This window comes from Acomys russatus, chromosome 29 (genome assembly GCF_903995435.1).
Source record: "Acomys russatus chromosome 29, mAcoRus1.1, whole genome shotgun sequence".
NCBI classification, from domain to species: Eukaryota; Metazoa; Chordata; class Mammalia; order Rodentia; family Muridae; genus Acomys; species Acomys russatus.
In genome coordinates, this window is record NC_067165.1 from 36,382,522 (window position 1) to 36,406,169 (window position 23,648).

General features: G+C 49.4%; 1 protein-coding gene across 1 annotated transcript in view; it reads right to left on the reverse strand.

Annotated features, from left to right (window-relative positions):
• The window catches only part of Fhad1 (forkhead associated phosphopeptide binding domain 1), a 118,664-nt gene that overhangs the window by 31,034 nt on the left and 63,982 nt on the right, over positions 1 to 23,648 (reverse strand). The window contains 8 exon segments of the mRNA XM_051171653.1: positions 1,454 to 1,679; positions 3,314 to 3,487; positions 8,185 to 8,289; positions 9,259 to 9,366; positions 11,596 to 11,703; positions 11,930 to 12,037; positions 17,921 to 18,061; positions 18,943 to 19,013. Coding sequence (XP_051027610.1) covers positions 1,454 to 1,679; positions 3,314 to 3,487; positions 8,185 to 8,289; positions 9,259 to 9,366; positions 11,596 to 11,703; positions 11,930 to 12,037; positions 17,921 to 18,061; positions 18,943 to 19,013 — 1,041 coding nt within the window.

The window sequence follows — 23,648 nt, forward strand, 5'->3', positions numbered from 1 at the left end:
CCCAACTCTCCAACCCCTTCTCTCTTGACATGTGACACCCTGGGCTTTCTCAAGACTCCCCAGAAACACACCTTCCACCTTGAACCTAACCTCCAACTAAGCGTCTTTCTTTCCTTGGCCACTCCTAACACTGGGCCAGCAACACAGAAAATGAGCTAATATGGCTACTGGATGAGGCAGGGCTCTCTAATGACACCTACAGACAGGAGAGCAATATGCAAATAAGGAGTCTTGTCTGGCCAAGCTTCAAGAGTGCAGCCTTATTGACGGTCAGGTCACTTGCTCTTCTCTCTTTGCTTTCTGGCTTCCTGACTTCCTCACTAACTCCTTAGCTCCACTGCCCTCTGATTTCCAGCTTTACTCAGTTGTGTATTCACTCAACGAACACCTATTTAATGCCTGCTTTACGGCAATTATCTAACAGTGGAAATGACAAAGATGCTGTCACCCTCAGGTCCTACTGAGTATCCTCACTCTCTCCCTCCCCCCGCCAGACAGGGTCTCTCTGTGTAGCCTTGGCTGTCCTGGACTCACTTTGTAGACCAGGCTGGCCTCGAACTCACGGCGATCCACCTGCCTCTGCCTCCTGAGTGCTGGGATTAAAGGCGTGCGCCACCACTGCCCAGCATGTATCCCTGGACTCTGAGTCAGGAGACAGAGCCTACTCAGTGCCCTGTTTGTCCTGAGGCACCGTTAGGGCACTAACTTGGTTACTTACAGGGCTGTTGGCTGGCTTGTCTATCATGGACCTCCAGTGCCTAAAAAAAGCTGAGGCACCACATGTGCACAGATGAGAGGGCTACATGAATGATGAGCAAGGCAAGCCTGAGCTAACCTCCATGTCTCCCACCTCTGGGGGAACATGGATGATGTCTGGAGATACCTGGCTGTGAGGTGGGGGTGGGGGGAGAATGAGGCTGGTACTGGAAGTCAGGGGATTGGCTAAACCAGGCACCCTGCCTCCAAACTAAGCTTACCCAGCACCAAACATCAACGGTGCTGATGCTGAGGCCTCTGCTTCTAGAATTTTCTACTCCGAGCTTAGTGTCTGTCATGGGTGACCGAGGTCATTTAAGGTGAGCTTAAATGCTGTTTTTAGCCTCTTTGGGCTTATTTTGTAGGAGGCCGCTCCTGGCTGCCCAGGAGAGCTATTAGTAAGGTCACAGGGGCAGAGAGGGGGACCTGGATTGTCCTTTTCATGGGAAAAACACAACTCCATTAGTAGCTCTGGCTGCCCGAGTGCCTCGCCGGCTCACTGGGTTGACACAAAGGATGTCCTATCTCATTGCTGTTACTTTGGTTCTGTTAGGCCTCGGAGGGCTTCTAGCATCATGTGCTATGAGGAGCAAAGAGGCCAAGAGAAAATGAGGAAGCTTTTCGATGAGGCCCAGCCTGGGGCCACACAGGATGCTGCTGGATGCCGGGTTTCCACCCTAGCCCCAGCCGGCCCTACCTGGTTCACCGTCTTTCAGTGTTGCGATCTCGCCTTCTATTTTCCTGTGTTGCTGAGTCACTTGGCAGAGCCTTTCCTCTAGGCTCACGATGGTCTGCGAGTGCTGTCTGATCTGCTCTTTGTACTCCGTGATTTCCACCTCGAAGCCGTGCTTCTGGGATTCCTGTTCATCCTGCAGGGCCTTCATGGACTGCTGCTGCAGCTTCAGCCGCTCCTCCGTCATGAGCTGGGGAAACGGTCTTACCTCAGGAGCCGGATTAAATGGCAGTGGTCTGCCTCCTCTGCAGGCACAGGTGCTAGGTTGCATCCTACCCAGAGCCTCTGCACGCCCTGTTCCTGCTGGCACACCTCCCCCTCCCCCTGCCACCCTTCCTCCCCCCCTGAAATGGCTGACCCACCATCTTCCAAGTTTTGGCTCTAACTAACTTCACCTCCTTGGAAGAACCTTGCCACCTATGCATGAAACAGTCCCAGACAATTTCTATTTTATTTGTTCTCTTGTCCCTGAGACCTTTATCCATACCCAAAGTGGCCTTGGTTTTTGTTTTATTTCTCTGCCCCCCACTGCAAGTCTCTGAGCTCCATGCAACAGAAGCCCTCGCCTGCTCTTTTACTGGTTATGCCCACCGCACCTAGACCTAGATGTTCAATGAAAATTAATGGCTGGGGTGTGCGCGCTCGAGAGATGGCCCAGCAGGTAAGAGCTCTGGCTGCTCTTCCAGAGACCTGGATTCAATTCCCAGCAACCACATGGTGACTCACAACCATCTGTAACACCAGTTCCAGGGGACCCGACACCCCCTGCTGTCCTCCATGGGAACCAGGCACACAGATGTGCATGCAGACAAAACACTCATACATATAAAATAAGAATAAATGTGTTAATAAATTAATAAATGGATGAACCGTTGGATGATTTAAAAAATCAATTTTTATTTTTCTCTGCTTCTCTCTGTCTCTTTGTCTCTGTCTCTCTGTCTCTCTCTCTCTGTGTGTGTGTGTGTGTTTGCCCTGTGTGTGGAGGTCAGAGGACACCTTGGGTGTCATTCCTTTGGTGCCACCCACTTCTTTTATTAAGACTGTCTCTTCCTGACCAGGAACTTAGCACATAGGCTAGGCTGGCTGGCCAGTGAGCCCAAGGGGTCTGCCAGTCTCTGCCTCCTCGGAGCTGGATCACAAGCATGAACCACAATCCTTACCAACTAAAATGACCAACAAAAGCTCTTACACAGAAAATCAGACACCACCTGTGACCCTACCGCTCTCGGGTGGTGTCAGGTCCCACTGTTGAGGGACGTCAGAGCAGCGGGAACTCAAGCAAGGGAGGAACCTGGAGGCAGGAGCTGATGCAGAGGCCATGGAGGGATGCTGTTTACAGCCTTGCTCTCCAAGGCTTGCTCAGCCAGCTTTCTTTCTTTTTTTCTTTTCTTTTTTTTTTTTTTTTTTTTCAAGACAAGGTCTCTCTGTGTAGCCTTTGGTTATCCTGGACTCACTTTGCAGACCTGGCTGGCCTGGAGCTCACAACGATCCGCCTGCCTCTGCCTCCCGAGTACTCGGATTAAAGGCCTGTGCCTCCTCGCCCAGCTCTCAGCCAGCTTTCTTATAGCTCCCAGGACCACCAGCCCAGAGGTGGCACCACCCACAAGTGAGCTGGGCCCATCCCACGTCAGTTGTCAACCATCAATGGAGAGCATGTGCCACAGGCTTGCCCACTGGTCAACCTGCTGGGGACATTTTCTCAACTGAAGTTCACTTTTCCTCAGATGACTCTGGTTTGTGTCAAGTTGACATAATACTAGCCAGCACATGCTGTAATCTTCCGAGGAAGAGAGCAAGCTTACCGTTTTCAGATCAACCCACCATTTTCGTCTTGGTCGTTTCTAGCTCGGCTAATGTTTCATTTAACTTCTGGGTGAGGTTCTCAGCTTTGAGACTCTCGGCTGTCTTCATCTGCTGCGCCTCCTCCACCATGGCCAGGGCATCGTTTAATTTATTGTTTAAGATGTCTTCCTTTTGCCCCTTTAATTCTATCTCCTAGACAAACAGCAGACACCAAATTAACAACGTCTGAGGCTGGAGAGATAGATGGCTCAGAGGTTAAAAGAACTGCCTGCTCTTCCCAAGGTCCTGAGTTCAATTCCCAGCAACCACACGATGGCTCACAACCATGTATTGTGAGATCTGGTGCCCTCTTCTGGTGTGCAAGCAAAACACTGTATACTTAATACGTAAATACATCTTAAAAAAAAAAGTCTGGAATTAAATATTTACTCTTTTTCCCTTATCTCCTGTGCCTTCAGAGAGAACACAGACAGCAGTTTCTGGATGCTTCTTAAGTGCAAAGCCCAAGGATTTTCTGGAAGGCTCCAATTACTGCAAAACTCTCCTTTATCTTCATGGAGAGCTGTCTCTTTGTGATTTCTGGTCTCCGAGCCCCATTCTGTCATCTGGAGCCCTTGACTAAGTTTTATGTCTCTTTTATGAGACAGCCTTTTAAATATTTGAGGAGGGCTGTCATGTCTCTCTCTAAATCTGTTTTCCAGGATAAATGTGCAAAGTGCCTTCACTGTTCACCACATGACCTGGAGATGCTCTGTTCCCCTCCACTCCAGGTCCCTAGCCAGATGGGACCCCAGTTGCCAAGTCCTTGCATAGCTCCCTTCAAAACCACTTTATCCATCTTCATCACAATCCTACTGTCTCCTCGGAGACTCTCTTCCAAAGACTGAAGTATGGGCTTCTGCCAGGCCATACATTTATTGGTTTTTAAAGACAGGGTTTCTCTGTGTAGTCCTCGCTGTCCTGGACTCACTCTGTGTAGACCAGGCTGGCCTTAAATTCGGAGAATCACCTGTCTCTGCCTCCCAAGTGCTGAGATTAAAAGTGTGAGCCACGAGGCCTGGCTCAAACACTATATATATCATGAGTGTGTTTGTATATTTGTGGGTGCACATGTAGGAACAGGGGTGTATGTATGTGTGTATAGGGGTGTGTGTGTGTGTGTGTCCTCACATGAGAGTAGGTGCCCAAGGCCAGAGGTCCTCTGCAAGAACAGTATGTGCTCTCAACTGCTGAGCCGTCTCTCCAGCTCCCATGCCTGGCTTTTTTTTTTTTTTTTTTTTTAAATGTGTTTTCTGGAGACTCAACTCAGTTCATGGTATTTGCTTAACAAGTGCTTTATTGACTGAGCTACCGCTGAAGATCCATGAAATGTAATCTTGTGACACAGTCCTGGGAGCTCTCACAAGCTGCTATTGCTAGAGTGGACAGGCCTACTTTTTCTGGAAGGTCATGTGGGAGCAGGGACTGTGAGTGAAGATGCTCACATCTCGGGGTCCAGGAGCTACACTCACAGACAGGACTTTATCCTAAGGATGGAAAGCTGAAGACACAGTTGTTCAGCCAAGCATCTTTTACTTATTTGTTTGCTTATTTATTGTTATAACAACAACAACAACAACAAGAGCTATTTTAGTTTTGAGACAGGGTTTCTCTGTAGAGCAGGCTTGGCCTTGAACTCACAGAGATATGCCTGCTTCTGCCTCCTGAGTAGTGGAATTAAAGGTGTGTTCTTGTTTGTTTGTTTTTCTTTCTGTTTTTTTGTTTGTAATAACAGCATCTCAATAGCCCAACCTGGCTTTAAACTCACACATCTCTGCCTCAGCCTCCAGAGTGCTGGGATTACAAATACAGGCCACCAATCGTCTTCTATATCCAGGAAAAGTGTGAAAGAACCCAATCCCTGGCAGAGGGAGGGGCCAATGACCCAGGGTCCATCCCACTCAGGGCAGACCCAGGGCATTCTTCAGCAGCAGGCGGTGAAAGGGGGGTTCAGTGACATGGAGACGGTTGAGAAATGCATAATGTATTGAAATAGTTCCCGAAGCAGTAGGCACCATGCCACTATCTTGGTAACGAGTCGGCATCACCCACGTCCATAACAACAGCACAAAAGAATCTGAGAGAGAATCACATCAAAATGTCACTGGTGATAGCTCCACTCAGCAGCAGCTGGGTCAATGTTGAGGCTCTTCTGAGTGATTCTCCGTGTTTGTCAACTATTCTAGAAGAAATGGGGGCTCCTTTTGTCATCAGAAAAAGAAAACACTTTTCGGAAAAAGAAAAATACAAGCAGTGCTGGTCTCCCTGGCTCTTCCTCTTCTTCATGGGAGTCACTTCCTTGCTTTTGTGTCGGAGGCTTTGCTAAGGGCTTGGCATCGTCAGTGTCAAAGGACGTCATGGGGACAAGTGACCTTGCCTAAGAGGACTTAGATACAGAGCCAATTGTCCCCTGATGCTCAATGGATTCTTCCAGGTGTCCCTGAAACTCCACCGCAGAGTTCACTTGTTTCTGATCTGTGCCATGAAGCCAGACTGTGTGAGGTGGCCTGTTGTCAGCCATCTTTGTTCCATACCACCAAGGTTGGAGCTATTTTTCTTCTCTATCCTCTCTTTATCTGTTTTGCTCAAGGAGATGACTTCAACCTTCTTTTTTGTTTTGTTTCGTTTTTCTGTTTTTCGAGACAGGGTTTCTCTGTGTAGCCCTGGCTGTCCTGGACTCACTCTGTAGACCAGACTGGCCTCTCAAACTCTGAGATCCACCTGCCCTCGTCTCTCATGTACTGGGATTAAAAGTGTGTGCCACCACACCCAGCTTGACATCAACCTTTTGATTGCTCTATTGTGAATACAAATAGAGTTGTGTGCAAATAAGCCAATTGGGTCTGAGTGATTTCTTACAATTTTTTTTTTTTTTTGAGATATGGTTCCATGCAGCTCAGGGTTGAACTTGAATCCCCTCAGTGGCTGAGGATGACCTTGAAGTCCTGATTCTCCTACCTCTACCTGCCAAGTGCTAGGATTAGAGGCTGTGCCATCAAGCCAGGTTTATGTGATCTTGGGGACAGAACTTCCAGCATGCTAGGCAAGCACTCTACCAGCTGAGCTAAATGCCCTCAGTAATTGTTCTGAAACTGGCTGTTCTGACAACCTTGAGGTCTTCATCTTTTCCATATATCTGATAATTATCTTCTTTTGGGAAACATTTATTCAGGGGACTGGAAAGATGGCTTGGTGATGGAAAGAGAGCACTGGCTGCTGTCCCAGATGGCCCAGGTTCCATTCCCAGCAACCATATGGTGGCACACAACTACCTGTAACTCCAGTAATGCCGGCTTCTGGCCTTTGCTGCACCAGACACACATACAGGGTGTGTGTACACATACACACACACACACACACACACACACACACAGATAATGGTTTTTTTTTAAAAGAAAGAAAAATGTCTATTCAGCTAGCTTATAATTCCAGCTACTTGAAAAGCTGAGAGAATTGAAGCCAGCATGGATTGCACAGTGAGTTCAAGGTCAGTTTGGGCAAATTAATGAGACCTCATTTTGAAAATAAAATAAAACAAAATAAGAGTTGGAGGTAGCTCAGTAGAAGAGCTCCTGGCCAGTGTGTATGTGGTCTTGGACCCCATTCCTTAGTACCAAAAACCCAAAACAAGCCAGTCTATCAGGTACCTGGTGAGTGTTTCAGTTGGGCTGTTGGCAGTCTTCCTCTTGAGCTATTTGAATTCTTCAGATGGTTCTCTGACCTGTGTCTTACAAGTATTTCCTGCCTCATTTGGGGCTTGTATCTGCTCACTGTTCCCTCTCTCTGGCAGAGGCTTTTAACTTGTCCGTTTTTGTTTTTATTTCCTGGGGTTTGGTGCCTACAGACTCCCTGCCAGAGCCACACAGTGTTTGCTTTGCAGTTCTGTTCTCTGTCCTGGTGCCTGGTGGGTCCCTGGGGTTGGGGTGGGGGGTAGGGTGTTACTGCTTCTCTTGATGTGTGTGGCGCCATGGCCAACCCTGAGGTCGCCCAGCTAATTCCTCTAGTGTCCTGATCTAAGGCTACTACTAAGGCTGCTTCTTGTTGCTCTGCAGAATTCTTTTTGGGACAGCCATTTGGTGGAGATGCTCTGTGGGGTTGGTACCCAGAAGGGTTTCGTCTCCATGAGCTTGCTTGACATTTAGCTGTGGGCTTGAAGCCGAGGTCTTGCGGATGCTAGGCAAGCCCTGCATCTTTGAACTCTATCTTTTTTTTTTTTTTTTTTTTTTTTTTTTGGTTTTTTGAGACAGGGTTTCTCTGTGTAGCCTTGGCCATCCTGGACTCACTTTGTAGACCAGGCTGGCCTCGAACTCACAGCGATCCGCCTGCCTCTGCCTCCCGAGTGCTGGGATTAAAGGCGTGCGCCACCACGCCCGGCTGAACTCTATCTTTACCTCTCTTTTTACATTTTATTTTGAGACAGGGTTCTTCCCAAATTTCCAAGCTGACCCTGAGCTCACTTTGCAGCCCAGACGGTCTTGAACTACCTCAGCCTCCTGAGTAGCTGGGATTACAGCTTGCACTATTAGCCCTGCTGTGCTTGCTCTATTTCTGTCTAGTGACGGCACAACCAGCGGGCTTTCCCTGGCCTGTAACCACTGGAATAAAATTGTACTTTATTTATTGATTTATTCTGTATTTTAAAAAAGGATTTACTTTTCTGTCACGCGTATGGATATTTTGCCTGCCAATAAGTTTGTGGACCACTTGTGTGCCTGGTACCTGTGGAGGGCAGAAGAGGGTGTTGGACCCCTTGAACTGGAGTTATGGGCAGTTGCGAGCTGCCTTGTGGGTGACAGGAATCTAACCTGGGTCCGTGGGAACAGCGGTCCTCTGGGCTCTGAGACACATACCTCTCTCTGCTTGGTCAGGCGGTTCTCCAGGTCCTGGATTCTCCTTTTTTCCCTCTCTAGAATGTCTCTTATTTTGAGTCTCTCAAAGGCGGCGCTCTCTGAGATCTGGAAATCAAGGAGGGGTTTGATGGGGAGAGCAGAAGAAAGGGTGTGGTGATTTCATTAAGAGTGCCACCTCCCCTCCCCCTGTAGGCTTGCTGGAGGAAGCGTGAGAGTTGGGGGGTGGCTTTGAGGTTTCCAAAGTCCATTCCAGAACCTCTCCTCTCTGCTCAGGAAGTCCATCTCGGGAACTGCTCCAGTGCCACGAGTGCTGCCGCGCTCCCACCACGCCGCGCCCCCCTCACCCACCCACACCATCCCCTGCTATGACAATAATGGACTAATTGACCCTCTGAAACTGTAAGCAAGCCCCTGAATCAAATGCTTTCCTTTTGTAAGAGTTGCCTTGGTCATGGTTTCTCTTCACAGCAGCTGAACAGTGCCTAAGACAGAGGGCAAGCTCACTGCAAGGGGAAAGCCAAGGTGAGTCACCGTCATAAGAAACCAGTGACTCAGAGGTTTTGGGACAAGAACTCTAGGAGAGAGGTACCTGCCAGCGAATATGAAAAGACTGGGGAGCAGGGAGCCATGTCCTTGGTTGGTCACAGGAGCATAAAGGAGGGAGGGGCTCCTTGTTCCTGCTTTTCCAGCTGGCATCAGTAAATGATGTGGTCACGAGTATTCTGTCTGACCCGTAGGTGTCTGACCCGGTAGGTGTTGGCACCAGGACAGGTTCACCCTGGGAAGTCCCTGGCTTCTGGGAGGTGCAGCAGAGTGCTTGGGACATGTTCCCTATTCTCGGAGGCACAATTTCTGGTAGCTTCAGAGAAGGGCTATTTTACATATGGCAGCTTTTGTCTCACAACGTGAGGTGGCTTAAAATCCCATTTTTCAGAGGGTCTGGAGGGGTCCACTCGTGGGTGGCAGCCATTGGCCACTTCCGGCAGAGGTGCGCCAGCAATACGACCGTGGGATTGCTGGTCGGCCTGGCACACCTGGCTGGAAGGCCTCCTGGATGACCCTGGCTGCTCCTACCTCCTTCTGTTTGGTCAGCTGATTCCCCAGGTCTTGTGCCTTCCTCCTTTCCGCCTCTAGCGCTTCCCGCATTTTTCTTTTCTCATGAGCCACGTTGTCCTCCAAAACCTGAAAGGCAGAGTCAATAACATCAGCATGCCCAGTTAAGATGGGCATCCATGTTACCCCCAGGATGACCTCACCCCCTGTGCTACTGCTGTGGAAAGCTGCTGCTAAGAGCCCTTTTTATTAGACAGAAGAGGTAAGGGCTCAGGGCCACACTATCAACAGGGAGGCCAAGATCCCGAACACAGCAACACGCAGGCTATGTGCAGAGGCCCTGGGAGGGGACCAGCAGGCAAAGGGGCCTAAGATCTGAGGGAGAAGAGCCTCGTTGATGATACACTCTCCAACTAGTGAAACAAATTTCTGAAAGGAGACTTGGTTTCGGGACGATGGAGGTGTGGGCATAAATGAACCAGTCACCACTTCCTGGATTCTTCTAGAACCTAGGAGATTCAGAGTGAGCCTTTCAGGGATGCCCCGGGAAAAGGGAAAAACCCTGGGTTAGTGCTCCACTGTCCTTCACCATGGGTTTTCATCTGGTCTGTTTCTTGCCGCTGTTACTCTGCTAATGGACTTGCTGCAGATTGCATCCCCAGAGGACAGAAACCGTGGTCCTGGCACAGTAGCCAAAGTCCCAAGAAAAGCCGCCTTAGCTTTCACAGGACCTCCCTTCTATACCCAGCACCACATTAGGTCTCTGGAAGTTGCAACACTACAGTCCACAACACAGGAGGGCACCAGCCTTCAGAAGGTGTTTAATCCACCGGAGGTGGAGGGGAGCTATATTGTGAGTCTGAGGCCAGCGTCTAGGTTAACAGATCCTCTATCAAAACAAAACCAACCAAAAAAACAAAAACAAAATCCGCAAGAAACAAGCACACAAAAAATCCAGTGGAGGTTGCTCAGTTCTTTCTGGGCCCTGTCAGAGATGGCCTGACCCTCTGGAGGACTAGGGTAAGCCCTAACCCCACTCTGCATGAACCTTAAAAAAAAAATTTTTTTTAAAGGAAAGGTCTTGCGGTGTAGGTTTGCATGTAGACCAAGCTGGCGTCAAACTCACAGAGATCCACCTGCCTCTGCTGTCCGAGAAGAGATTAGAGGTATGCACCACCACACCTGGCCTAGGAACTTAACTTTTTCTAACATGCCACCCCCCCTTCCTGCCCCCCCACCCTCCGCCCCATCAGCTTTAGAATCTCTAAACGCAAGGGCTTTGCCAGCCTTTGTGGACTCCTGGGTGGCACCTGACCGAAGTGACTCCCTGAAGAACACAGATACACACAGGGACACACACATACACACCACGACACACACACACACACACACACACACACACACACACACACACACACACACACACACACATACACACCCCTTTGCCTCCTGACCCTGCCTGGAGACATAACTCCAGGTCAAACCTTGGCAACACTGTTGACAAAGTGCTGAGGAACAGCTGTGTGAGAAGCCACTTGTAAACATCTCCCTGGCTACATCAGAATGGGTGGACTTGCATGTGGGAGGGAGGGTTGTCAGGAAGTGAGGCCTATGCCCAAGTCCAGGGAGAGCTGGCTATAGCAATATTGATGAAGTCACTGGCATACAAGTCTGTGACTTCTGCAGACAGAGTAGGCGTGGGGAAGGGGACCCAGGCCAGGCTCCCATACTGCTGTGCATGGCAGGGGTTGGTGGGACTCAGGCTGGGGATGACATAGGAGCAAGTGCCTGCTTTTTAAGCAACTGGATTGCTATGTGGAAAAGGAAGCCCTATATAGGATGATGGTGGCCACCTTTCAGCCAGAAAGACCTTGACTCACCCCTACCTAAGACAGACTTCCTGCCAGCCCTGAAGATGGGTGAGTGGAGGACGCTGTTGGGGTGTTCTCTCAAGACCCAATCATCCCCATCTGATGTTTCAGAGCAGACATATGCGACTGTTGCCCGACCTGTCTCTCCCTGGGTGTCATACTGTCACCCATGAGACAGAGCCTTAGTTGGCCTCACACTCAACAGTGCTCCTCTCAGCCTCTTGACTGAGTTGACCTCAGTGCTGGGGTGTGAAGAGCCGGAGCCACTGCACCTGGCTCATCCCATCCACATTTTTTTTTTTTTCTCAACTGGTTGGCAAGGCTACACCTCCATGGCGCTCTTCCAAGCCCTCTATGCGTCTTCCAATTGCAGAGCCCAGGCCAGGACAAACAGCACAGGACAGGGCCCCCCAAGTCCTCACCTCTTCTTCCGTCTCCTACAGTCCCCCACCCCCACCCCAGCCAGCCTTCTCAAGCTGGGTAATACCTCCTTTTGGCAGGCCAAGTGGCTCTCCAGCTCACGGACTCGGGCTTGCGCCTTCCCCAGGGCCTCCTGTGCTCTGAGTTTCTCCTGAGCGATGCTCTCTTCCAAAGCCTGCAAGCCAAGAGCTGTTGTTGACCACCTGTTGCCATGGCAGGAAGTGGACTCTCCCTGGGCTCTGCCTGCTTTGCTTTCCCAGACTCAGCATGCCTTACTCGGGCCCCGGCAGAAGAGTCAGTAGTCCATTCTGCTCTGGAGAAGCAGGCCTGTGTGAGAGCCTGACTGTAGGTCCTAGCTGACAACCCAGGCCGACTCAACTCCCCATCTCTGAACTGCCTACCTTCTTCTGGGAGGCCAAGCGACTCTCCACTTCTTGCGCTCTCGTCTGCTCCCCTTCCAAAGCCTCCCTCGCTTTGTTTTTCTCTTGGGTAATGACTGTCTCCAGGGCCTGCAAGTCAAGGACCCTTGTTAGACAGACCTGGTTTCCATGGCAGGGAAGGTGGACTCTGCCAGGTTCACGCTTTCGTCCTTACCACATCCTAAAGAGAATGTGGACATTAATTTCCCGGCTGGAGCATGTGGTCTGGAGTGGGGCGGGGAGCAGGTGAGAGGCCTGGATGGAGCTTTCCCAGCTACGGCACCTGGCAGCTGAAACTCCACGCACAGAGGCGTCACTTTTCCTATCGGTACAATAAGAGGAGTACTAAAGGCTTCCCGCGTTGGACTGATGTGAGGAAGGAATGACGAAGTGATCAGCATGAGATTCTTGGCGGAGGGACAGCCATCTGCCTCCACTCCGCAGAGGAGGAAACAGGCTTAGTCAGAGCTTTTGGGGGAATCAGCCTCATTGACGTTGAAGCAAGAGCTCTAAACCAACATAAGAAAGGCTTCCTGCCAGCCCTGGGCAGATGGATGAAGAAGGCGGCTTCGGAGTGGTGGGACTGAAGATGGCTGAGTTTAGGACCAGGGTTAGCAAACGGCCTGTATACATGCACGCTCCCCCCACCCTCCTCACTGCTGCTTTGTAAATAAAGTTTTCTTCAGACACCCCATGCCCACTGTTGATGTGTGGTCTACGGCTGGTTTTTATAAGAGCAAAGCTGTGAAGTCATGACACGGACTGCAAAAAGTAGCCTGCAAAATTGGAACCATTTATCAGTTGACCCCTGACGAGGAGCTTCGCTGATGTCGTTCTACAGCAGTAAGAAGTGTGTGCACAGCCGGGCGTGGTGGCGCACGCCTTTAATCCCAGCACTCGGGAGGCAGAGGCAGGCAGGTCGCTGTGAGTTCGAGGCCAGCCTGGTCTACAAAGCGAGTCCAGGACAACCAAGGCTACGCAGAGAAACCCTGTCTTGAAAAACCAAAAAAAAAAAAAAAAAAAAAAAAAGTGTGTGCACAAATTAAGAAGGTGCTACGCTCAGGGCCATTAAAAAAAAAAAAAAAAAAAGGACGAAAGAAAGAAAGGGATACTGGCTTAATGAAGGAACCTGACATTTTTTTTTTTTTTTTTTTTGCCACTGGGGAAAAAAGTCCTTAGAAGAGCCAGGATCCATTAGAAGGAGGCTGAGGGATGAGCTAAAATGGGTGTTGTTTTTAGAGAGAGTTGGTATCAGAGTGCAGGAGGAAGGGTCACTTAAAGGCCAGGACAGTGCTGGGGAGATGGCTCAATCCGTCTGTAAAGCATTTGCCTTGCAAGCACAGAGACCTGAGTCGACGCTCAGCTTTTCACTTAAAAACAGATGTGCAGTTGGAGAGGTAGCACATGAGGAAACAAAAACAGACAAACAAACCAAAAATGTTCGAGCCAGAGGATCATAGTTCAAGTCCCAGCACCTGCTACATGCTGGCTGGGTGTGGCAGTCTGCCTGTGATTGTCGTGCTCTGAAAGCAGAGACACTGGAGTCCTGGAGCAAGCTGACAACTAGCAGTATTGGTGAGCTCTGGGCTCAACTGAGTGACCCTGACTCAGTTAGTAATGCGGAGTGTGATCAGGGAAGATTCTTGGGCCTCCACACTCAAATGCATGGGTGTGCACACATTTGGACTCCCATATGCACTTGCAGTTGCACATATATGTATGCCCCATATACATATGAATATATATAACCATATGTGTGTGTACCACACACATACATAGACACACATAAACAACACACACACACACATCCGGGCACGGTGGCGTGCACTTGTAATCCCAGTACTAGGGAGGAGACAAGTGGATTCCTGGGGTTCACTGGCTGGATAGTTTAGCCTACTTGGCAGGTTCTAGGCCAGTGAGAGACTCTGTCTCAGAAAACAAGGAGGGTCTGGTGGTATGGCTCAGTGGGTACAGATGCTTGCTTGCCTAGCCTGACAACTCAGCATCTGGGAGCCACATGGTAGACAGAGAGAACTGACTCCTGAAAGTATACTGTGACCTCCATACATACATGTACCATGACATGAGTGTGTACACACAGACACACACACACACACACAGACAGACACATAGACACACACAGACATAGATACACACACACACACACACACACACACACACACACACACACACACACACACACATATCCTGGGACTAAGGCCCACAGTTTCTTTCAGATGACTCTCTAGGGTCAAGCTGGATGGGGAGCCAGATGGGCACGACAATAGCATGGACATGACAATAGCAATCTGTCTGGGTGGGGCTGTCCCTTTTGTCTGAGTGTCGATGTCACTGTGTGACCGGCTGGTTTGCTGAGGTTCCTGAGTCTAAGGGTTTGAAGCATCATTTCAGATGCCATCTTCCAGGAATAATTTCACAAGGGGTGAGAAGAAGAGAGGCCCGGGCTGGTGACCACAGGGGCAAGCACCATGCAGGCTGAAGTATCACCCCCAAATGGAAACAGCCAACCCCTGAGTCAAACAATTCACATGGGGCTGGGAAGGCTGCTGCTAAGTGGGGAAGTCAGTCAGGAAGAGAGAGCAAGAAGGTGGAGGGATGGAGAAGATTCGGAAGGTTTTAGGTCCCTTCCGGATTTGATTTGATTCTCTCGGTGGAAATAAGGTTTGTTTGTTTTTGTTTTGATTTATTTTCCTCCATCTAGTTGTTCTCCAAAATCTCCCGCTGTGATTTCGGCTTCTGTGGTTTGAATCTGAAACACAGGCTCCTGTGTTTGAACATGTTTGGTCCCCACCTGTGCTGCAGTCTTAGAAGGTTCTGGAAACCTTAGGACTGGGTCCCTTACCCTTTCTCTCTCTGCTTCCCATCCACTGTGAAGTGCGGAGCTCTCTCTGCCACATGCTCCTGACACCGTGAAGTTTGGCTAAGTGCACGGGGGTCCAGCAAACATGGAGAACGGAGCCGAAATAAACCCCTCCTTCCTCTTAAGAAGCTAAACACAATTACTCTATAACTCAGCTTCTGGAGGAGTAAATCTATGGCAGCCGTACTTGCACACCCAGGTCTACCATTGGGCCATTCATAACAGCTAAGGCATGGGACCAGGTGGACGCCCTCAGCGTAATTGGCTGTGGAAAAAAAAATGTGTCACATTTAACAATGGAGCCATAGAAAAGCATAGAATTACAGTGTTGGCAGAGAAATGGGCGGAACTGGAAACCACCATGTCAAGTGAAAGAAGCCAGATGCAGAAGGGCCAACATTTTTTCTCTGGCATGTGGAACTGATGAGGTGGGCCCAAGCTTTGGTCCACAGGCTACACCAGGACCTATGAATCCAATGCTAAATCGCAGCTTTACTTTAAGCGTGCTGAGATTTTTCTTTTTTCTTTCTTTTCTTTTCTTTCTTTCTTTCTTTTTTTAGACAGTGTCTCTATATATTCCTGGCTAGCCTGGAACATTTTATGTAAATCAGACTAGTCTCTAACTTCCAAAGATTTGCCTGCCTCTGCCTCCTGAGTACTGGCATTAAAGGTTTGTGCGCCATCATGCTCAACCTTATTTTATGTTTTCTTACATCTGTGGAATGTAGATTAAAGTGTGTGACACGAAAGCCAAGGGGACGATTTAGGGGAGGATGGGAAATGGGGGGGGGGCATACAAGGGTAACGGGTGAATATGGCCAAATAGAATGTTAGAATGTTATATAGGCAGGAAACTGTCATAATAATCGCACTGTTTTGTATACAAACACAAAATACTTTAATGAGACCCCTTCCTTCTTTCTGAGGTTTTTGTTTTGTTTTGTTTTAGTGTCATGCATTCTGTCATAGCAATGGGAAGGCAGACAAACACAGCAACCATCACTAATCTCACCTTTACAAGGCTCATACACAATTTTTGGCTGCTGGTTCTCCCATTTTATACGTTCCATTTGACAAAAGGCAGAAAGGGGCCTGGTGAGACTGCTGCACAGGTAAAGGTGTCTGCTGCTAAGCCTGACGACCTGGGTTCGATTCCCAGGGCCCACATGATGGACGGAGGGAACTGATTTCCACAAGCTGTCCTCGGACTTGGACTTACACACACACACACACACACACACACACACACACACACGCACACGCACACACGCACACACTGAGTAACTAATAAAAGGCAGAAGGAAAAGACAGAGAAGAAGTAGGAGACAGATAATCTCCAAAGAACTGGATGTGAACTGGAGGTTGGAGAAAGGCCTGGGGAGCAGGGGTGTGAGACAGAGACGGACTATACAAGTTGGGGTTCACTGAACTCGAGCCAATGAGGAGGTGATGATGCCGTGGGAGGCCTTGTCCTTCACTGAGGAGAGAGAAAATGCTTGGGAGGAGCCAGGGTTCAGCAGGTGGGGCCACAACGTGCACAGCCCTACATACCCAGTCTGTGGGAATGAGCTATGGCTGTGCATCAGAATGCTCCAGACCCCAGAGCATGAGCTACACGCCCACCTTCATCCTCAGAGTCTAAATGATGAAGTTTATTAGCATATACTAATTATGCATAATATGGGCTTCGTGATGACATTTAAACGCATGTCTATAATGTGTTTTGGTCATATTCACCCTCATTGCCCCCTCTTCCCGCTCGTACTCTCTCCAATCCCTTTTCTCTTCTCAAGTAATCCACACTACTTCATACACTCTCTCTCTCTCTCTCTCTCTCTCTCTCTCTCTCTCTCTCTCTCTCTTCTCTCTCGACCCAATTTGTTTCATCAGGTCTTGCTTATAGGAAGCATGGCGGGCATCTTGCCAGTGGCTACATCACTGAAGAAAATTCCCTCGCCTCCCTGCCCCGTATTAACTGTCCATGGATCTTCAGGAACAGGCAGGGCCTTGTGTGCTTGTATCCTTCCCTGACAGGATAGGCCCGGGCTTGCTCCGGCCTTGTGAAGGCGACCACAGCTGAGAGGTCTAGTCTGTGACGTAGACGGCTTTCAATACTGCATCTGATTAGTGCTGCGTTCCTTGCGCCATCTCTGGAAAAGCCCCAGGTACTCCACCACTGTGCCTAGGGTGCAGATCTGGGATGTCTGAGCCTCTAGGGGCTGTCAGATCTGTGAAGCAGACACGGCACCTCTGAGGCAGCAGACGCAGACCCTCAGATCGGTCAGGCACGTTAGCGTGTGAGCCGCTGTGGGAGGGGCTTTCTGCTTGCCCTGGATTCTAGGAGGATGAGCAGAAGTTTGGGCCAATTTGTTTTCCTAGCTACAGACCTAGGGGGAAAGAGGTTGATGTAACCTGAAATTGGTTTTGCTTACACGTCATCTGACACTTACAAACCAGGATCTGCAGTAGTGACTCCGGTTTGAATAGTCAACTGCAATACAAAACAAATACAGTAACATTTTCCAAACTGTCAACATGACTGCCTTTTCCAGTTGATCTTCCTGTGCTTTATTTTCTTTTTAAAGTTTTATTTATTTACTTATTTTTTTATTTTTTATTTTTTGGGTTTTTCGAGACAGGGTTTCTCTGTGTAGCCTTGGCCATCCTGGACTCACTTTGTAGACCAGGCTGGCCTCAAACTCACAGTGATCCGCCTGCCTCTGCCTCCCGAGTGGCTGGGATTAAAGGCGTGCGCCACCACGCCCGGCTTATTTACTTATTTTTTACTCAGTATGTGTGGGTGTTTTGCCTGCGTGTGTGTCTGTGTATCATCTATGTGCAGTTCCCACAGAGGCCAGAAGGGGGTGTCAAATCCCTTGGAACAGGAATTACAGATGGTTATGAGCTGCCATCTCTCCAGCTCGTGGCTATGAGTTTTAGAACTGAACCATTCACCCTGTGTAATTCATTTAGTGCCAGTACACCAATCCAGAAGTGGGGAGAGGCTACTGTTCAGCCCAAAGCCCCCAGTGGCCCATGGAAGTTCCCACCTCACTCTCTAGGTTCAACGGAACTGCCACAGACCACCTTACCTCCTTCTCTTTTGTCAGCTGCTGAATGCTGGCCTTCAGCTTCTCCTCTTGTTCCAGCTTCTCCTCAATCAGCTTCTCCTTCTCAGCCAGGTGCTCCTGCTGCAGAGACTGCTGAGTGTCCTGAGAAGCTCTCACTTGGACCTGCAGAGAGAAAAGCTGACTGAAGCCCACCAGGGAGAGACTGAGGAGTCCTTTTGCCATTTCCTCACAACTTGTTTTATCTTCTGGGGAGCAAAGGTCTCAGTAGAAGCTCGTTGAAAACATGGCTGAACCATACTTGGTCTGGTGAGGAAGCAGCAAGAATATTAGGATGTCACACTCTAGTTCTGGATAGAAATCCCTGCTCTAGTTAACTCTATTTGTTTCCCCATTATTCTGAACACGGGGTGCCTGCATCTTATTCATGAAATGATGATGCTGAGCTTTTAGCCCAGTGTATGGTATGTATGGAGTAAGCGCTCAGTAAGCATCAGCCAGAATGATCAGGGGCCTCAGGCTTTTGACCTTTCTACAATTAGTTGTGCGGCAATCAGCTTATCACCAACCTCTCTGAATGCTGGTGTCTGTATCTGCAGAATTAGATTTGTGGTCCACGGGTCAGATCAAGTTCATCACCTGTATGTGTGTGTGTGGCACGGATTATGTATGTGCAGGCATGCGTGTGTCATGCGTTCAGGTGGAGAGGAAAGGACAACTTGACTGAGTCAGTGCTCTCCTTCCATCACAAGGGGCCCAAGGATTGAACTCAGGTTATCAGGTTTGGCAGCAAGCATCTGTATCTGCTGAGCTGCTGCCCTGGCTCTCCTTGGAGGAAATCAAGCCCTGTGGCTATCCCAGGAGGCCATGCGGGAGATTGTGTCCTTGGGTTTGTCTATTCCTTTGTGGGCCATCTCAGACACCGGGTTCAATCCCTTCCTGCAAATCTTCTCTCCTGCAGGAGGGTGGAGCCAACTCACCCAAGGCATGAAGACAAATACAGATTCAGTTTGGGGGAGTGGGGAGAAAAGAACTTAAAGACTCACCTGAAGCTCCTGGGTCTGGCTCATAATTTTCTTGTAATGTTCCAGAAGATATATCAGACACAGAGAGAACCCTTAAAAAGAGGGGCCCAGAAGAGAGGTAAGTATCCATTTATCTCCTGTGCATGCCTTTGTTTGGTAGAAACAGAAAAACCTATCAATAAAGCACCATTTCCTGTATGCAAATTAAGAGTGGGGATGTTTACAAAGCCACACTCTCCCAGGCCTTACAGTAATGGTCTGAGTGCCAGATAAGAAACACACAGGGGCCAGGCGTAGTGGCACACACCTTTAATCCCAGCACTTGGGAGGCAGAGGCAGGCGGATTGCTGTGAGTTCAAGGCCAGCCTGGTCTACAAAGTGATTCCAGACAGCCAAGGCTACACAGAGAAACCTTGTCTAAAAAAACCTCAAACAAACAAACAAAAAACATACAAACCACACAGGGACCACAAGTGGCACCCAAGTAACAGGAGAAGGACAGAGGAGTGTGAGGGCCTCAGCAGAGGGGCCATTTGGCTGAGGAGCCACTAGGTGTGGGCAGAGAGTGAGGGAGGGCATTCTGGAACACAGGAAGAGGCTGGCTGAATGAGTCACCAATACCTGGGCCCTAGATCCTGGGACCTGTCAATACACAGAGAAGAGACGTTGCCAGTGCACTTAGGTTAAGGGTTCTGAGGTGGAGGTTGTTCTGGGATATCTGTGTAGATGCAACACAGTCACACGGACTATCAGAAGAAAGGAGACAGAGGGAGCCTTGGTGCCAGCCAGACAGATAGATGAGAAGGTAATAGAAGTGATAGAAGTAGAGAGATTCACTTGTTTGTTTACTTGTTTGTTTTTGAGACAATGTTTCTCTGTCTAGCCCTGGCTGTCCTAGAACTCACTCTGTAGAGCAGGCTGGTCTTGAACTTGGGGATCCATCTGCCTCTGCTGCCCAAGTGTTGGGATTACAGGTGTGCTCTACCACTGCCAGGCTGATAGATTTTTTTTATTCTTCTATTTCATGTGTATAGGTGCTTTACTTCTATGTATGTCTGTGCACCATGGGCTTGTCTGGTACTCATGGAGGCCAGAAGCCTGGAACAGATGGTGTGAGCAGCCATGTGGATGCTGGGGACCGGACTGCGAGAATAACCAGTGTTCTTAACCACACAGAAAATGCCAAGGTTGAAACTTCAGCACGATCCAAGGAAGTTACATTGCTGGCTTTGAAGATAAAGAAAGAGCTAGGCCTTCTTGCACAGGCCTGTGATTTAGCCTCTTGGGAGGCTGAGGCAGGAGGATCGCAAGTTCTAGGATAGTCTATGCATGGAGTCAGGTCAAGATCAGCCTGGGGCAACTTTGTGAAATCTTGTCTCAAAAGCAAAAGTGAGTCAGGAATGGCGGTGGTTTGTGCTTTTAATCGCAGCCCTTGGGGAGAAGACGCAGGCATGTCTCTCGAGTTTCAGAAGAGGCTGATCTACAGAGTGAGTTCCAGGACAGCCAGGTGTACACAGAGAAACCCTGTCTCAAGAAAAAAAAAAAAAAAAAAAAAAAAAAAGGCAGAAGGAAAAGAAGGGCTGGGATGCAGCTTAGTAGCAGAGTGATGGAAGAGAGAAAGGACTATGAAGGAAGGAATGGAGTTCTAGAAGCTGAGAGGGAGACTAAAGGCCTGAAGATCATTTCTGGAAGGCCTGGGAGGAGCCTAAAATGTACCGTCCTGATTTCAACATCTCTGAAATGTATGGAGCACCCCCTTCCCCATGTGCCTGGTGCTCTGGGAATCGGATGAACGCCTCGCCACGGATGCGTCCTGTCGTCACCCCAAATGATAGATGAGCTTTGAGCACAGCGGCTGCTCTGGCAGGCCCAGGACTCCTGTCAGTGTGACTGCGGGGTCTGACTTATGGATGCTCAGCTACTGGCTGAGCAGGGAGCCACTCTGGAACGAGCATGTTTGCAGAATAAAAGCTGGGCCAGCTAGAGAGGAAGGGGGCTGACAGGATGCCTTTACTTGGTGTTACTGGCATGGTAGGTCAGCCCTTCCTAGCTGTGGAGGCTGTCTCCTGCCCTATAGGGTGTTTAAAAGCTTCCCCGGCCTTTGCGGGTGTCAGAGGTCTCTCTCTTGTTCAGCCCATCAGAAGAAAAAGAACTCTAGACATGGCCAGATAGCCTGAGATGTTAAGAGTCTCCTGCTCTGACTTAGAGGCAGGAAACTTGCTTGTAGCCAAAGGGATGCCCAGGGAGTCAGGGCCGATGCTCTGAGCTAGGTTGCAGAAGCAGGCCTGAGCGAAAGGATGAGGGCTCAGAGGCTCTTGGGGGAAGGACCCCAAGGGGAGCTGGTTGGAGAGGAAGTGGACAGTGCCTGTGGACAGGACCAGTCTAGGCTCTCAGCCACCATCTGTGACCCAGAAGCCAAAGAGAAAGTCCAAATCATGGTTGGGAGCTACAGAGGACCAAAGAGAGAGGGGGGAGATGGAAGGTAAAGTGGAAAGGGATTGTCAGACTGTCTCAAGATCAGATGGCATGATGGTTTGAATAGGTAAGGCCCCATGGACTCATGTGTGTGAATGCTTGGCCCATAGGGAAGGGCACTATTAAGAGGTGTGGCCTTGTTGGAGTGGGTGTGGCCTTGTTGGGTAGGTGTGGCCTTGTTGGAGGAGGTGTGTCACTGTGGGGGCAGGCTTTGAGATCTCCTATGCTCAAGCTAAACCCAGTGCGGCACACAGTCCCCTCTGCTGCCCTCAAGATATAGAAGCCAGCACCATGTCTGCCTGCACACTTCCATGCTTCCCACCATAATGATGATGGACTAAGCCTTTGAACTGTAAGCCAGCCCCAGTTAAGTGTTTTCCTTTATAAGAGTTGCTGTGGTCATGGTGTCTCTTCGCAGCAACGGAACCTTGACTAAGACAGACTGTGCAATGTGATCATGCTAGGATTTTGCCTTTGGGAAGAAGAGCCAGGTCTCACCCTATCTTCAGTTACAAAAGTTTCAAGTGTTTGTTACAAAAACCCAAAGGTTACAGAAGTTGGTCATGGGAAGAGCTCATAGCTCTGTCTCCAGTTCCGTGCAGTGGCTGGCACACAGGAATTGCTGAGGTCAGAGATGCAGTTTAGACCATAGAGCGCTTGCATAGCCCTGGTTTATCCAGAGACAGTGGCTACAGTGGTGCACACCTGTGACTCCAGTATTTGGGAGGCAGAGACAAGAGGACTAGAGGGTCAAGGTCATCCTCAGCTGCACATCAAGAGGGAGGCTGGCCTGAGTCACATGAGATTCTGTCTCAAAGAACTAGGACAGTCACAAAGCTGCTGAACAACTGAGTGAAAGTAAAGGCCTCCGCGATCTACCCCAGTGTCACGACACTCCGCGATCTACCCCAGTGCCACGACATTCCATAATTTCATGTGTTCCCCTCCAGATTTTTCTTTTGGTCAGCTACTGACATTTAAAAAAAAAATTGCCAGGCCTGGTGGTGCATGCCTTTAATCCCAGCACTCGGGAGGTAGAGGCAGGTGGATTGCTGTGAGTTCAAGGCCAGCCTGGTCTACAAAGCAGGTCCAGGACAGCCAAGGTTACACAGAGAGACCCTGTCTTGGGGGGGAAAAAAAAATATATATATATATAATTTTAAAAAGAGGAACATACTTTGCATATTATTTGGCAACTTGATTCCTTTCTTCTTTCTTTTTCTTTAGACAGAGTCTGACTGTGCAGCCCTGGTTGGCCTCTAGCTCAGAGACCCACGTGCCACCTCACTGGTGTAGCTGCATCTATTTTCTTTCTTTCTTCCTTCCTTCCTTCCTTCCTTCCTTCCTTCCTCCCTCCCTCCCTTCTTTCTTTCCTCTTGGTCTCCTCTTGGTCCTCTCTCGGAGGTGTACCTGACTTATCAGTGTTTAGTCCATGTCCATGGGGGAGTGGGGGTGATTTTGCTTTTGTTTCTTGTCCCAGGATCCCTTGTTTCTGAGTCTTGGGGGGGGGTACAGGGAGGCAGGAAAGCAAAGAAGCCAATGACAGCCTACAATGGCGGCAGGATGGTGTGGGGGGGGGTAATGGGGAGAGTTTTTTTTTCTTCTCTCTCTTCTTTGTCCCACTTAAAGATGCAGCATATCTCAGCTCTTGTAGAAGTGCAGAAATGGACACAGACGATAGGACTTGCAGAGATAGCTCTAAACCAACATTCTCTTTATCAAGAGAGCCTGAGAGACGGAGCGGAGACAGCTGACTTCCAAGGTCCCCTTTCTTGATAATCCCTTTGCCAATCAGATGGGAAACAACACTGCCCAGAAGCCAAGAAGAAACCCTTCAAGGCTCCCCCAAGCTAGGCAACCTGGACTGCTCAGGGGTTTATCTCGGGACTCACACACATGCTTGCTGTGCGACTTTTCTCTCTCAGAACACTGTTGTAAAGGGTGACAGGAGCATGGTGGTTAGGAGTATGTCTTTGAGGCCAAAGGGACTTGGAACAGGGAGGGACACAAGGCCATGTCTCTAAGGTGGCCTTGAAGAGGCTCTTTCTGTTTTGGCCATGCTAAGTGCTAATTTCACTGCCTGGTAGGAGCTAGATAAAGGCTCTCTGGTCTAAGTCAGGCTGCCCTGGCCTGTGTCCACATATCAGTGGCCACACACATTATGTCACCAAGTATTTGAGGTCACTCATGAGAGCAGGTCCTCTTTATCAAAGGCTCACTGTAGGCCAGGAAGGTCGTTAATTCCCTACACC